The sequence below is a fragment of the Antedon bifida genome, chromosome 10, assembly GCF_963402885.1.
Source record: "Antedon bifida chromosome 10, ecAntBifi1.1, whole genome shotgun sequence".
Taxonomy (NCBI): Eukaryota; Metazoa; Echinodermata; class Crinoidea; order Comatulida; family Antedonidae; genus Antedon; species Antedon bifida.
In genome coordinates this window covers 1,736,892-1,750,265 of record NC_136235.1, presented here as the reverse complement: position 1 = coordinate 1,750,265, position 13,374 = coordinate 1,736,892, and the positions used below count along the sequence as shown (strand labels likewise).

The window sequence follows — 13,374 nt, the reverse complement described above, 5'->3', positions numbered from 1 at the left end:
TCTGAATGCTAATTTTCAAATGTTGTAATTGTTATATTGAGTAAACATGTCAGTTTCAAGACACCAGGCCACGTAGGTACTGTAGGCCTACTGTCGCACTTTGTAATAATCGTTGTAGTAGTGTAATATTACAAAGTGTGACAGTTTTGTTACAAAGTGCGACAGGTATTACAAAGTGCGACGATTAGTACAAAGTGCGACAGTACAGACGTAGGCTATTTCTCACATAAGCAGGTGAATCATCAAAAGGAACCTGGGTATGCACGTGCTTATAAGTACACACTCAAGATTTTACAAGGAATTGTAAGGCCTACACAGTACTTCAATTTTCCATCAACCTTTATAGCAAGAATTCATCCAGCAGCGCACGCACACGCATCTTCAAAAGTGGAGGGCACAACAACAGAGCATTTTGCGGGGAGGAACAAATTTAAAATTACAATTAAGTAATTTGTTTTTACTGTATACTAAATCTCTTACAACACAATTTAACAATATCATACCAGTTTAACTGAATGTAACCATAGTTTATTGTCATAGTCATGCATATTAAAAATGTTTACGTCATTCTGCTACCCCTGAGAACACTTATTTAACTGTTTTTCCCCTTGACATGCTTAAAAATCAAATGTTAAAACATTATTAATTTTCATAATAGAATGTGTATGTCCAGAATATTGTTTGTATTATATGTATTATCATGTAATCAAACTGGGCTATTTTGTTATTAATATTAATTGTATCATTCTTAGCTTCTAAAATAAGTTTAAACTTACCATCTAAAAGTCATTCATTAACAATTGTTTGTCTAACTCCAAGTCTGACATCAATGTGTATGCTAATCCCAACATTACTATTATCTAAGCTCACACTTATGATTAAGTATCTTATAAAACTGTGATATAAAAGTAATGAATAATAACAAACTCCATTGTGTACCTTTACTGCCCTAAATGTCATATTCATAGGAATGCACTGAAAGACACTTCAGTATTTTTTTTTCTAAATTAGAAGTTTGTAATCGCAGTGAAAGCACTTTTATAAATCCTTTATAAACAAGTTATTAAATACATATTAAAATTTAAAACACTGTACATAAAATATTTACAATTAAATAAATATAAAAAGGTTTATAAAATGTTTACCCTAAAATTGTCTATTTTACCTGTTTCTTTCTTTTGAAATATGACACTGAGCAAGAATACAGAGAAGATAAAATGACCCAACAATGACTAACAATGTTACAAGTCAATTCTACCATAAACCTTTAAAATGATATAGCGACCTCTATAGTTCACTTTCCCAGAACTAGACTGAGTTGAAAGTCGATAACTCTCCTAAAAGTAGGAATGTTGTTATTAAAAGGAGACTTCGCAGAAACTCTCCTATTTTGCGCAATCCCAAGGTTACCAAGATGTTGAACTAGTAACCGTTATTTCAACACCTTGCAGTTAATTCAAATGGACACTTTCTTTCATATTGTAATAATTTTAGTATTTAATTAATACTTAAAAATACATGGATGAACTTCATCAACATTTATTTACACCATCTTGCAATTATTTTTAATATTTTTGAAATTAAAGTTAAATTGCTAGAAGGCTTTATGTTTAAGGTATCTTTCAAGACATTTAATGCTTTAAAATATGTTTTTATTAAAATAAAATATCACTAACAATTCACAATGAATGACAATCATCCATTTACACTGTTAAATCCATACAAATATATCATCTTATAAATACTGTAAAAATAGCTTTTCACCAAAATATTTATAATAGAAACATCTTTGGGTAAATACTATGAACTAAAATTAGTTAAATCTGTTGTAAATCTCAACCTTGCGGACACACTCCAAGTATGACGTGATGATGTTGATACGCAGAGTAAGGGTCAATATAGGCGCCATTTAGAATGATGTTTCTGATACAGCCATTAAAACCAGCTAAAGAATCTGAAGAAACAATGATTATACAGTATTATAAATATGATTATTGGGTATAGATTGATGGGGTTCATTTCAATCATATTTATACAAACTTGTGTTGGATCCCAGGGTCCTAGCATGTTATGGATGTTACCAATCCCAGGGTCCTAGCATGTTATGGATGCTACCAATCCCAGGGTCCTAGCATGTTATGGATGCTACCAATCCCAGGGTCCTAGCATGTTATGGATGTTACCAATCCCAGGGTCCTAGCATGTTATGGATGTTACCAATCCCAGGGTCCTAGCCTGTTATGGATGTTACCAATCCCAGGGTCCTAGCCTGTTATGGATGTTACCAATCCCAGGGTCCTAGCCTGTTATGGATGTTACCAATCCCAAGGTCCTAGCCTGTTATGGATGCTACCAATCCCAGGGTCCTAGCATGTTATGGATGCTACCAATCCCAGGGTCCTAGCATGTTATGGATGCTACCAATCCCAAGGTCCTAGCATGTTATGGATGTTACCAATCCCAAGGCCCTAGCCTGTTATGGATGTTACCAATCCCAAGGCCCTAGCCTGTTATGGATGTTACCAATCCCAAGGCCCTAGCCTGTTATGGATGTTACCAATCCCAAGGCCCTAGCCTGTTATGGATGTTACCAATCCCAAGGTCCTAGCATGTTATGGATGCTACCAATCCCAAGGTCCTAGCATGTTATGGATGCTACCAATCCCAAGGTCCTAGCATGTTATGGATGTTACCAATCCCAAGGCCCTAGCCTGTTATGGATGTTACCAATCCCAAGGCCCTAGCCTGTTATGGATGTTACCAATCCCAAGGCCCTAGCCTGTTATGGATGTTACCAATCCCAAGGTCCTAGCCTGTTATGGATGTTACCAATCCCAAGGCCCTAGCCTGTTATGGATGTTACCAATCCCAAGGTCCTAGCCTGTTATGGATGTTACCAATCCCAAGGCCCTAGCCTGTTATGGATGTTACCAATCCCAAGGCCCTAGCCTGTTATGGATGTTACCAATCCCAAGGTCCTAGCCTGTTATGGATGTTACCAATCCCAAGGCCCTAGCCTGTTATGGATGTTACCAATCCCAAGGTCCTAGCCTGTTATGGATGTTACCAATCCCAAGGCCCTAGCATGTTATGGATGTTACCAATCCCAGGGTCCTAGCATGTTATGGATGCTACCAATCCCAGGGTCCTAGCATGTTATGGATGTTACCAATCCCAGGGTCCTAGCATGTTATGGATGTTACCAATCCCAGGGTCCTAGCATGTTATGGATGTTACCAATCCCAGGGTCCTAGCATGTTATGGATGCTACCAATCCCAGGGTCCTAGCATGTTATGGATGCTACCAATCCCAGGGTCCTAGCATGTTATGGATGTTACCAATCCCAGGGTCCTAGCATGTTATGGATGTTACCAATCCCAGGGTCCTAGCATGTTATGGATGTTACCAATCCCAAGGCCCTAGCCTGTTATGGATGTTACCAATCCCAGGGTCCTAGCATGTTATGGATGTTACCAATCCCAGGGTCCTAGCATGTTATGGATGCTACCAATACCAAGGTCCTAGTTTATGGATGCTACTAATCCCAAATCTAAATTCAATAACTAATAATCACTGGGCAGTTTTTTTTACTTGCTTAAAATGAATGGAAACTTACCTGGTATACCACCAAAGAAGAGTGAACTAGTTGTATCTGCACTTGTTGTCGTTCCGCTTCCTGTGTACTCTTCTAGTCGATCACTATCATCAATGTTAAGTTGTAGCATGTCACCGTCCTTGAGGGCGTGAACTTCATGCCATTTGTAGTCACATAGTATAGATTTTGGTGTAAATGTCACATACATTGAATTTTGACCATTATTTACTGTGAATACCATCTAAAAAGAAGAGAACAAAGGTTTGGGTGTGTTGGCCTTTACTTACTTGCTTATGACTTGTGACCACCTTTACAATCAACATGAAGATTCTTTGACAAGAATGTTAACTACTAATTTAATCATACAATTGCAAAGCTTCAATTAGCACATATTTCAAACTAAATTTATCAGTATACAAACAGAATGTGTACAGTAATCATTCATCCCTTTACCTATCCATCCATTCATTCACCGTCCATTTATTATTTATTCTACATAACAAATAGATCAAACAACAAATTTAAAGTCGACCACTGTAGAGATTTAATTATTTATCATTCCTTGTCAGCTTTACAATGCTAATTTTTCACAAATGTTAAGGTGTTGTGTTTTTGTATGTTAAGTGTTTATGTTTCTAAGCAATGGAAAACAGATATCATGTCTTCTGTCATCCTTCTGGCATTTGTTTTAAACTATGGTTTATTATTATGTATATTGAGATGCAGCCACTGTAAATACATCATTGTTGGTTTTTCCAATAAATTCTAAACTGCTTCTCAAACTATAGTAACAAATAAAAACCATGTCAACTCACCGTTCCATTCATTAGTTCTAACGAGAGTAAATCGCTAGCAACATCGCTATTTGCAAACAGGAGAGTTCCAGTGTTTCGATTTGTTTTAAACTTCATTTTGATCTCAAAACGTTCACCAACATTAAAGGCATTATCTGCAATAAAACATACCCAACAAAATGTTAGATAACAAGTTGTTTAAGTAGTATATATTGTAATAGACATATTATACAAAAGGCGAAAAGAAAGAAGGTTAATTCTTTCATTTTTTAGTATTTCTGTCCGTTTTGTTAATAATAAATAAATATATAATGATCATGATCGGATTTGCGTTGTGGATTTCCATAATTGTCTTATCTTACAAACAAAATTTAGTAAGTAGTCATATTCACCTTTATTCATCCATCAAAATACAAATACATAAATGTATAATAAAAAGCAATTTACAGATTAATCTATACCATACTCTTAATGAAAAAATAAGATCATGATTGGAGTTACACTGTGAATTTTTACACTTGCAAACATTTAAAATTATAGGGTTCACCCTAGTTGCGCCTTACCATGTGCTACAAATCCTGAACCAAGGAAGTGAATCGAGGCTGGTTGTTCTGTTGGTTTGTAACAGTTTGTAACACCATAAGTGTCATTGATGGCAGCTAGATCTATGGTTTTGTAGTTTAATTGGAACTTGCGTATACATCCATTGAATGTTGTAGGTACCTGAAAAAAGAATAAAATCAAAATATTTTATTTGTTTTTCTTTTAGCAGTATTCATTCACTTATTCATCCGTCGAACCACCATTACTTTTATCTATAATTTGCATTTAATCAATACTGTAAACCCTCAAAATAAATCCATGGGCTTCTTTTATTGTTAGGCTTTGGCTTCTTTTCGAGAGAAGCTTCTTTTCGAGATTGGCTTCTGTTTTAGATAACTTTTGCAAAATAAAGGGGCTTCGTTTCAACGTTTTATGGTATACATAAAAGTAGTACTTTGAACACAAATACATAAAATAAAAAGAATGCAGAGTAAAATTATATGACAAAACAAAATCAACCCGGAAAGTCACATCTTATACCTTGATCTTGTTTATTTTCAATATTGTTTATTTTCAATAATTATGATCAAATTTGACAAACCCAAATTTGCAGATGTTACTGAACTATTACTAGCATATTATTATTATTATCAAATTTTATCTTATTTTTAATATTATATTATAATATGACTTACATCATCTTTTAGCCTCTTGCTGGCTGTGTCTGGGATGCCTCCAATGTACAAAGGTGATTGTAATTTCATTCTATACTTGTCCCAATACCTAGCTTTGCTACGTTGCTGTTTTCCATCGACTGTAAGTGTGGCTGTACGTCGATTACGGTTAATAGTAACCTAAAATATATTACAGTAATATATATTATATTATATTAGACTGTACTTGAATAAATAACGGTGGTGGTTAACCACAAAAGATAAAAAATATATGTATATGTTATCAAACGTAAAGCTGATTATTTAAAATATTCTTTCAAGTATTATTAAGGTGCAGATCAAAAACTTAACTGAATTACAATCAATAATGTACATACATCTAAGTTTACTACATTAAACTAACTTGTAATTGTTGTTAATATACAATTGGCCTTAGACTACACTCGAGAATTGTGGTCTCAATGTATGAGCGTTGGAAACAATTGGGGACCCCTTTGTAAACAAGTCTTTGGGCTTAAAGGGTTATCCCCTGCTTTCCATGTTTTTTTTCCTCAAGTCTTTGTATTATTCATGTATTTATTTTCATTTCATATTTCATGATGTTTTATAAATTGTAATGTCCGTGGAAATCACTATTAGGAGCTATTAGAGCCTTAAACATCATGTAGACACTTTTTGTAATGTTTTTGTTTTGAGTTTGTGTTGTGTCCGCCAACACAGCAAACAGAATTTCTATGTTTTTTCTTAAAACAAATGACAATAAACGATACTTGACTTGACTTGACTAAATATTACTTACCGATACTATAAAGCAAACCATCAGACTAACTTTGTTATGTTGTATATTTTTGTTATTAAGTGTCATAGCCTATTTAAACATACCGATTGTGTACTTAAAATGTATTTGTCTAATTTTGTTATATGTGTAGTTTATATTGTTGTTAAAGTTGGTATATTCACACCTGACAATTACTTGCAAATTTCTTTGCAAAAGTGTTCTCTATGTACAGAGTGATATAAGTACAATTATATCTCATGAAGTTCTGATTAAGTTATACAATTTAGCTTGAACATACCTGATGCCAAAGACCATCATCAACTGCAGTTTGTATAGAAATATCATGCTTTTTAGCCTCACCATTATCAAACTGAAACACGACTATGCCATTAACAAGAAGCAATCCAAAGAAAACAGAATCATCCTCTGACCTCATGAAGGCCAACACACCAGACATAAAGCTGACAGTTCGAAATTCAATTTCTATTTCAAATCTGTAAAGATAATAACAAAAAGCATTTGTGAGAATTCAATAAATAAATGTGTTATTAACAATAATAATAATATGGAATATTATTAGGACATCTTGATCAGTACAATAAGAACTTTCATTATTTAATTAAGGAATTAATTTTAAATAATAGGCAATTGTATTGATCAAACTCAAATAAAATAGTACAATAATATTTTTATCTTGCAATCTGCCAAATTTTAGTATTTTTTACTATGGTCTTGCTTGAGTTTCAAATTATTAGTTTTTTTCACTTTCTTTTGTATTTTGTCATCTTTTAAAATTTAATTAAGAATTTATCACCAGGGCATTTAGAATTTCTTCTTAAATTCAATATATTTATACAGAAATAAATAAATAATGCTATGCTGATTTCTGCTACTGATTTCAAATTATAATGAACAAATCACTAAATGTCCACAGCTTGTGAATGTGGTATAAATACAGTGTACAGCCAGTTGTATAATTATTACTCAATGCACTTGTCTATGACAACCTCGACCACACATATTTGATGTCCTCCACTACAACAATGAACTAGCCAATGAGGGAACATCATGTTTAAAGATGTTATGTAACAGTTTTTATATTAGCCTAATTGTGTTTCTTTGCAATCATTTCAATGACCACAACTCATCATTATCTCACTGTAACATCTCATCGCACACTTGCTATATTACGGTTTTATAATCACTTAAATATTGTGAGTATTATTTTTGTTTAACATTTGAATGTAAGCCGAAGTAGTTACCTTTTACTATTATTATATGTTTACTATTATTACAAGTACTTTTTTAACGATTTTAATATTAATATTGTAAATATTTCACATTTATTTTGTTGTCATCAGTAAAGTACAAAGTAATAATTGTATTATAGTAAAAAATTCCAAAACTGAGACTGAATGATTTTTAATTTCATCAGGTTATAGTTTTTAATAATTTTTATTTATGGTTTAATTTATTTATGACTTAATTCTAGTTTTTTAAAGAAAGAAAAAGATTAGCATATCTGTTGTATATTTATAAGTTCCTGTTACATACCTATCTACATCAGGGTCCTACAATAGAGTTATTTACTTAAAATAGAACAATTATGAAAACCTATTATAGGTAGTATGATAACACTATTCAACAAAATCAAGATGTTTTGTTTGAAACAACAAAGAAAAATGTAAAAGAGTTGAAATAAGGACATTTTCTAAAAAGCTTGTTAAAGAGTAGCACCAGGTTTAATAAAAAATGTGAACATTTACACTAATATCAATAATAACCAAATTTAGTTTTAGGCAGAATGAGCGAAATAAAGGTCCCCTTTTACAGTAGTGTGTGAGGAATTGGAATAAATGTTAAAATACTTTTTCAGTCCATTTCATAGTTTGATTCAATAGCACAAGTAATTTTAACACCATTCGAATAAAAGTAAATCATTTCAAAATAAAAGAATTAATCCTGATGTAGGAATAGCATTTTGCCATTTCTTTTTCTAATTTATTTGTATCTAAATTAAAATCTGCAATCCTCAATATCATTGTTGATTTGTTCAGGACTTGCATTTAGATCAATTAAATTTAGTGTTATATTCAATCAGTACAAATGTCGTACAGAACAATAATACTGATTGAATACGATGTGAATATGACAACATACATTGTACTGTTTATCGAGAAAGGAACACCTCAAACTGAGATACTGTTTTTCAACCAATATTATTATTACATTATAAGGTAACCTTGTAAACTATTCTGAAAGGAAAACAAAATTGTAAGTTTTTAAATTATAATAAAGTTATTTTAAAAAGATAAAGATCATATTTTTTATCACAGTGAGAGTGGTCGAGAGGAACAACCGATTGGTCAAGACGAATTAGTAAAATTATTGTGGAATGGCGTCAGATATACATACCAACTGGACAGATTGTATAAATCAGACAAATTTTGTTTTTGAAGGTTCCATGACAGTTGCTTTTAAAATGATAGTTGCTTTTCTGCTAGTTATAGTAATATCATGCATATTTTCTGGAAATTTACTTGTGTTATTGGCTATTTGGAAAGAAACTAGTCTCCAACTACCGCAAAACTATTTGATAGCGTCGCTGGCTTTATCTGATCTTCTTTTGTCCATTCTTGTCCTGCCGATAAGTTTGGTGTCGGAGCTAACTGATGATTGGGTCCTTGGAAACACTGTTTGTAACATATGGATATCTAGTGATGTTTTCTGCTGCACAGCGAGTATACTTAACCTTTGTATCATCTCGCTGGATCGTTATTGGGCAATTACACAGCACGTAAACTACATGAGGAAAAGGACGCGTAAACGCATGATCACCATGATCATTTTTGTATGGTTGGTTGCTTTGGTAATATCTATCATTCCATTACTCGGTTTAAGGTCAACAGAAAGTAACTCAAAAGAATGTATAATAACTCAAAATAAGTTCTACACAATTTTGTCCACATTTGGAGCATTTTTCATACCGATGACTGTTATGTTGGTTGTGTATTGGCGTACCTTTCGTAAAGCCATGGACCACATTCATAAACAGTCCAAATTCCAGCCCATCAGTGCCAGAAATAATGACTCATCCTTTAAAAAACCAAACTCGGCAATAAAGTCCATGCTTTGTATTGGATCTACGAAGCAATCTTTAATAATACGCAGAGAAAGACGAGCGACTAAAACATTGTGCATTGTCACCGGTGCTTTTCTCATTAGCTGGTTGCCATTTTTTATCACAGCACTTATACTACCATTCTGCAGTAACTGTTCTTTGCCTCAGGTGTGGGGAAGTGTTTTTTTATGGCTTGGGTACAGCAACTCAGCAGTCAATCCAATCATCTATACTAAATTCAATAAGGACTTCCAGCATGCTTTCAGAAAACTTTTACACTTAAAACAACCAACCATGGACACAGTTTAATTTGTGCTTTGTAAAATTAAATGAGCATATATCTTTCTACACAAAACATGTACATACTTTAGAAAAAACGTATATTCCAACGTAATTATGGCATGTTTTGTTGTTGATCAATAGATAATGATTGTCCAGGGGATTCTCACAATTTATCATCTCTCAAACACTTTTATAATGTTTGGCTATTAGTTAACCTTTTGTATCCTCTCTATAATTGCAGAAAAAGTGTTAAGCTTTTAGTGGACTCTACTTATATCTAAAATTGCACTTGAACAAACTTGAAGTATGAAATTGCTGTAATTTGGACATTTAATTTGAAATTAGAATCAATTGTGAATATTTTTCTCAGACAACTAAATGTATTTATCCTTGTAATTATTAAAACTAAAATAAAGACTAGATTTGAACTCGTCACTTTGACGAATTCGGGTTATCCGCCACGCAAACTGCACGTGCACGTCATACGTTAGAATATTGCGCACAGAAAAACGATTATGCCATTAGAACAATTTTAGTGCGCTCTCTATTTTGTGTCACGTCTAAATATATTAAGCATAACACTATACTGTATACGTACTACATACAGTTCAGAATAGATGAAAAAAAGTGACCAAAGTTATTGACGCTTTTGAACATGATGACGTCATCACAATTTTAAAAACTGGTAAATCATGCGAAAGGTAATTGATTGACCTAGACAATATAAAAAAATAACGGAAAATGGAATACCGATAAGTGGAGATGCGTTCTATTAAATGTGATGAGCTATGACGAAAGAGACAAAAATCCTCTATTTTATATTCGAGTGGCCATACGATGACGTCACAATGTCAGGTTAGCCATATCGATGCATGATTGATATCTACAACTCATTTACTTTCAGAATATGTAATAAAAAATAAAATTAACCATGTAGTTTAGAATCTATGACTGTTTAAAAAAAGGCATAATTTTGACGAATTTTTGAACTTTTTCATCAAAAACGCGCGTAAATTATCTAATTCCACGTGCTCGTATGACGTGATTTTAATTCGAAATTGTTTAAAAGTTGGTAAAATTACTAGAAATGGCTGGAAAAACATAAATCACGCGAAAAAAGCATGTTTTAACGCTACGTGCGCACCGTGCGCGTAAAAAAATTGCGCGCGCGTGGGAATTTTTGACATGCTCAAAATGACATGAAACGCATAGAAAGAAAGATTTTGAAATTTTAAACGCGCGTGCGCGCGTAACTTTGTGTGAAACATGCAATTTTTAATCCATAGAAAGTTTGCCCTTGATATGACTTAAATTTTCACCAAGTGTCAATACAAAATGACTTTTGGTTTTTAACCTATGTTAAATACGCGAAATTCATAAAATTGCGCGTAACTTACGCTGCGCCACTTGCACGGGATTGAAAACCTTATTACGACATCTTCAGATAGAGGTCAATCTTTTGATAAAGTTATACACTGTTATGTTGAGAAGATTTAGAGATACACGCGCAACAAAATTCTGGGAAAGAAAGAAGAATAAGAAAGAAAAAAAAAAAAAAAAAGATCCTGACAATAACAAGGGGTTATCCGCCAAGTGCGGATAACCAAATATATTTATTAATTATCTGTTTGTCTATTTTGTATAAATAAAAAATATCTAAAAAGTATTAAGAAAAAAAGTTTGTTGTTTTGACTACTGTTTGTCACATATGGATATCTAGTGACGTTTTCTGCTGCACAGCAAGTATGCTGTACCTAATCTTTGTGTCATCTCGCTGGATCGTTATTCGGCAATTACACAGCACGTAAACTACATGAGGAAGAGGACACATAAAAAAATGCATGATCACCATGATTATTTGTGTGTGATTGTTGGTTTGCTCCATGGAGAGCACCTTATTTCTCCATGCTCTGTGTACCAATATTTAAATTATTACTAAAAATATTATCAAATCTTTCAATTATTATCATCATAACTGTAAAGCCTTGTCTACACTATCCAACTGTATGTGTCAAAAAAATGTTATGTGCCCATATATGGACATGATGATGTCATATCACTACCATATTCGGGCACAGCACTACCATATATGGGCACATCACATTTTTTTGACACATAAAGTTTGATAGTGTAGACAAGGCGTAAAGTTGATTTTTCAACCATAGATAAAGGCTATTATAATAGTAATCTATCATTTTTTTTTATAATATTGGAATTTAAATCTTGACAGTTTCATTCTAAAGTTGAAATGTTTGTGATTTACCATTAAATTACTTAAATCTATTAGCTATACAATTAGATTTTTAACTGAGTGAAATGTAATCTTAAAGTAATTATACTAATCAAGCTTCTGTAGCCAAATCATTATTTTCAAGGTCATTGTTCATAAAGGTCATGGTTCACAAAGGTCATTACATACTTATGTAAGCCAAGAGGTAAAATTAAGTACAATATGTTAATCAAGGGTGAACATTTACAATGGTATATACGTTCTTAAAGCTCTGTCTACACTATCAAACTTTATTTGACAAAATGAATGTGATGTGCCCATATATGGACATGATGATGTCATATCACTGCCATGGGGCACATCACACTTTTGTTTGTGAAACTAGTTTGATAGTGTAGACAGTCCTTAATAAACATTTTTTGTCGATATCAATGTCTTGAATGATGTGACAAAATGAATGTGATGTGCTCATATATGGACATGATGATGTAAAATCACTACCATATTTGGGCACATCACAGTTTTTTTTGTAAAACTAGTTTGATAGTTTAGACAGTGCTTAATAACATTTTTGTCGATATCAACGTACTGTTGAATGACATTTTCAAAAGTATACATTATAAGTTCTGAGCACCAATAAATAGTATTATTGACGGAATACAAATACTATTTCTTTCTGAAAAACAATTTTATAAAATATCTATCTGGTTAATAATAAATAATTTAATTGTAATAAATATTATTGTGTTTATAATAACAAAGGTCCTTTGCGGCATTCGGTATCATTCATTTTTCGGTATCAATCAATCGTTAACAAAATCAACATTGCAACAGATGGTATTCTAAACATTAGTACTTCTCAGGTAAATAATCAATCTATCCTAATTTCAGCATTTTATTTCATTTTTCAAATGGACAATGCAGACCATATCAATTGGACATCTGTGACCATTGTTTTTGTTCAACTTTAATCATGATTTAAATTCTAGTAAATAACATAGTATAAAACTGACTCCAAATAACCAGAGGCAAGGGAATTTTTCACGTAATTAAACTAACCATCAAATTTCCACCATTTTATTTCTTTTTTCAATGGACAACTATACCACCTGCGGACATGCTGTTTTTTTCTCTCATAACACATCAATAACACCGAAAGTGACAAAGATTTAACCTCTTCAGTAATTTTTGAAGACGCAAGGTTTTTACCCCAAGTGACTGAGGCTAAATAAAGTATTTTTAATAGGTTTAAGAAAAATGGAAAATACATTTTTATGACCGTAACTTTCTGCAATTGTTGGTTTTATTGTTATGTGAAATGTTTTGGCCTTCCAAAAATTGCATTTTTTTTTGTTT

General features: G+C 32.6%; 2 protein-coding genes across 2 annotated transcripts in view; one reads left to right on the top strand and one right to left on the bottom strand.

Annotated features, from left to right (window-relative positions):
* Nucleotides 1-1,124: 1,124 nt before the first annotated feature.
* LOC144854546 (laminin subunit alpha-2-like) overlaps nucleotides 1,125-13,374 on the bottom strand; it is a 74,751-nt gene continuing 62,501 nt past the window's right edge. The window contains exons 56-61 of the mRNA XM_078712492.1: nucleotides 6,684-6,879; nucleotides 5,629-5,787; nucleotides 4,954-5,113; nucleotides 4,412-4,545; nucleotides 3,618-3,837; nucleotides 1,125-1,954 (exon numbers count right to left, since the gene is read on the bottom strand). Of these exons, the coding sequence (XP_078568618.1) occupies nucleotides 1,836-1,954; nucleotides 3,618-3,837; nucleotides 4,412-4,545; nucleotides 4,954-5,113; nucleotides 5,629-5,787; nucleotides 6,684-6,879 (988 nt within the window). The 3' untranslated portion in view covers nucleotides 1,125-1,835. The remainder of the gene's footprint in view (nucleotides 1,955-3,617; nucleotides 3,838-4,411; nucleotides 4,546-4,953; nucleotides 5,114-5,628; nucleotides 5,788-6,683; nucleotides 6,880-13,374) is intronic.
* LOC144854468 (5-hydroxytryptamine receptor 1A-beta-like) lies at nucleotides 8,781-9,815 on the top strand. The gene has a single exon (XM_078712428.1). The coding sequence runs from the start codon at nucleotides 8,781-8,783 to the stop codon at nucleotides 9,813-9,815; it is 1,035 nt and encodes a 344-aa protein (XP_078568554.1).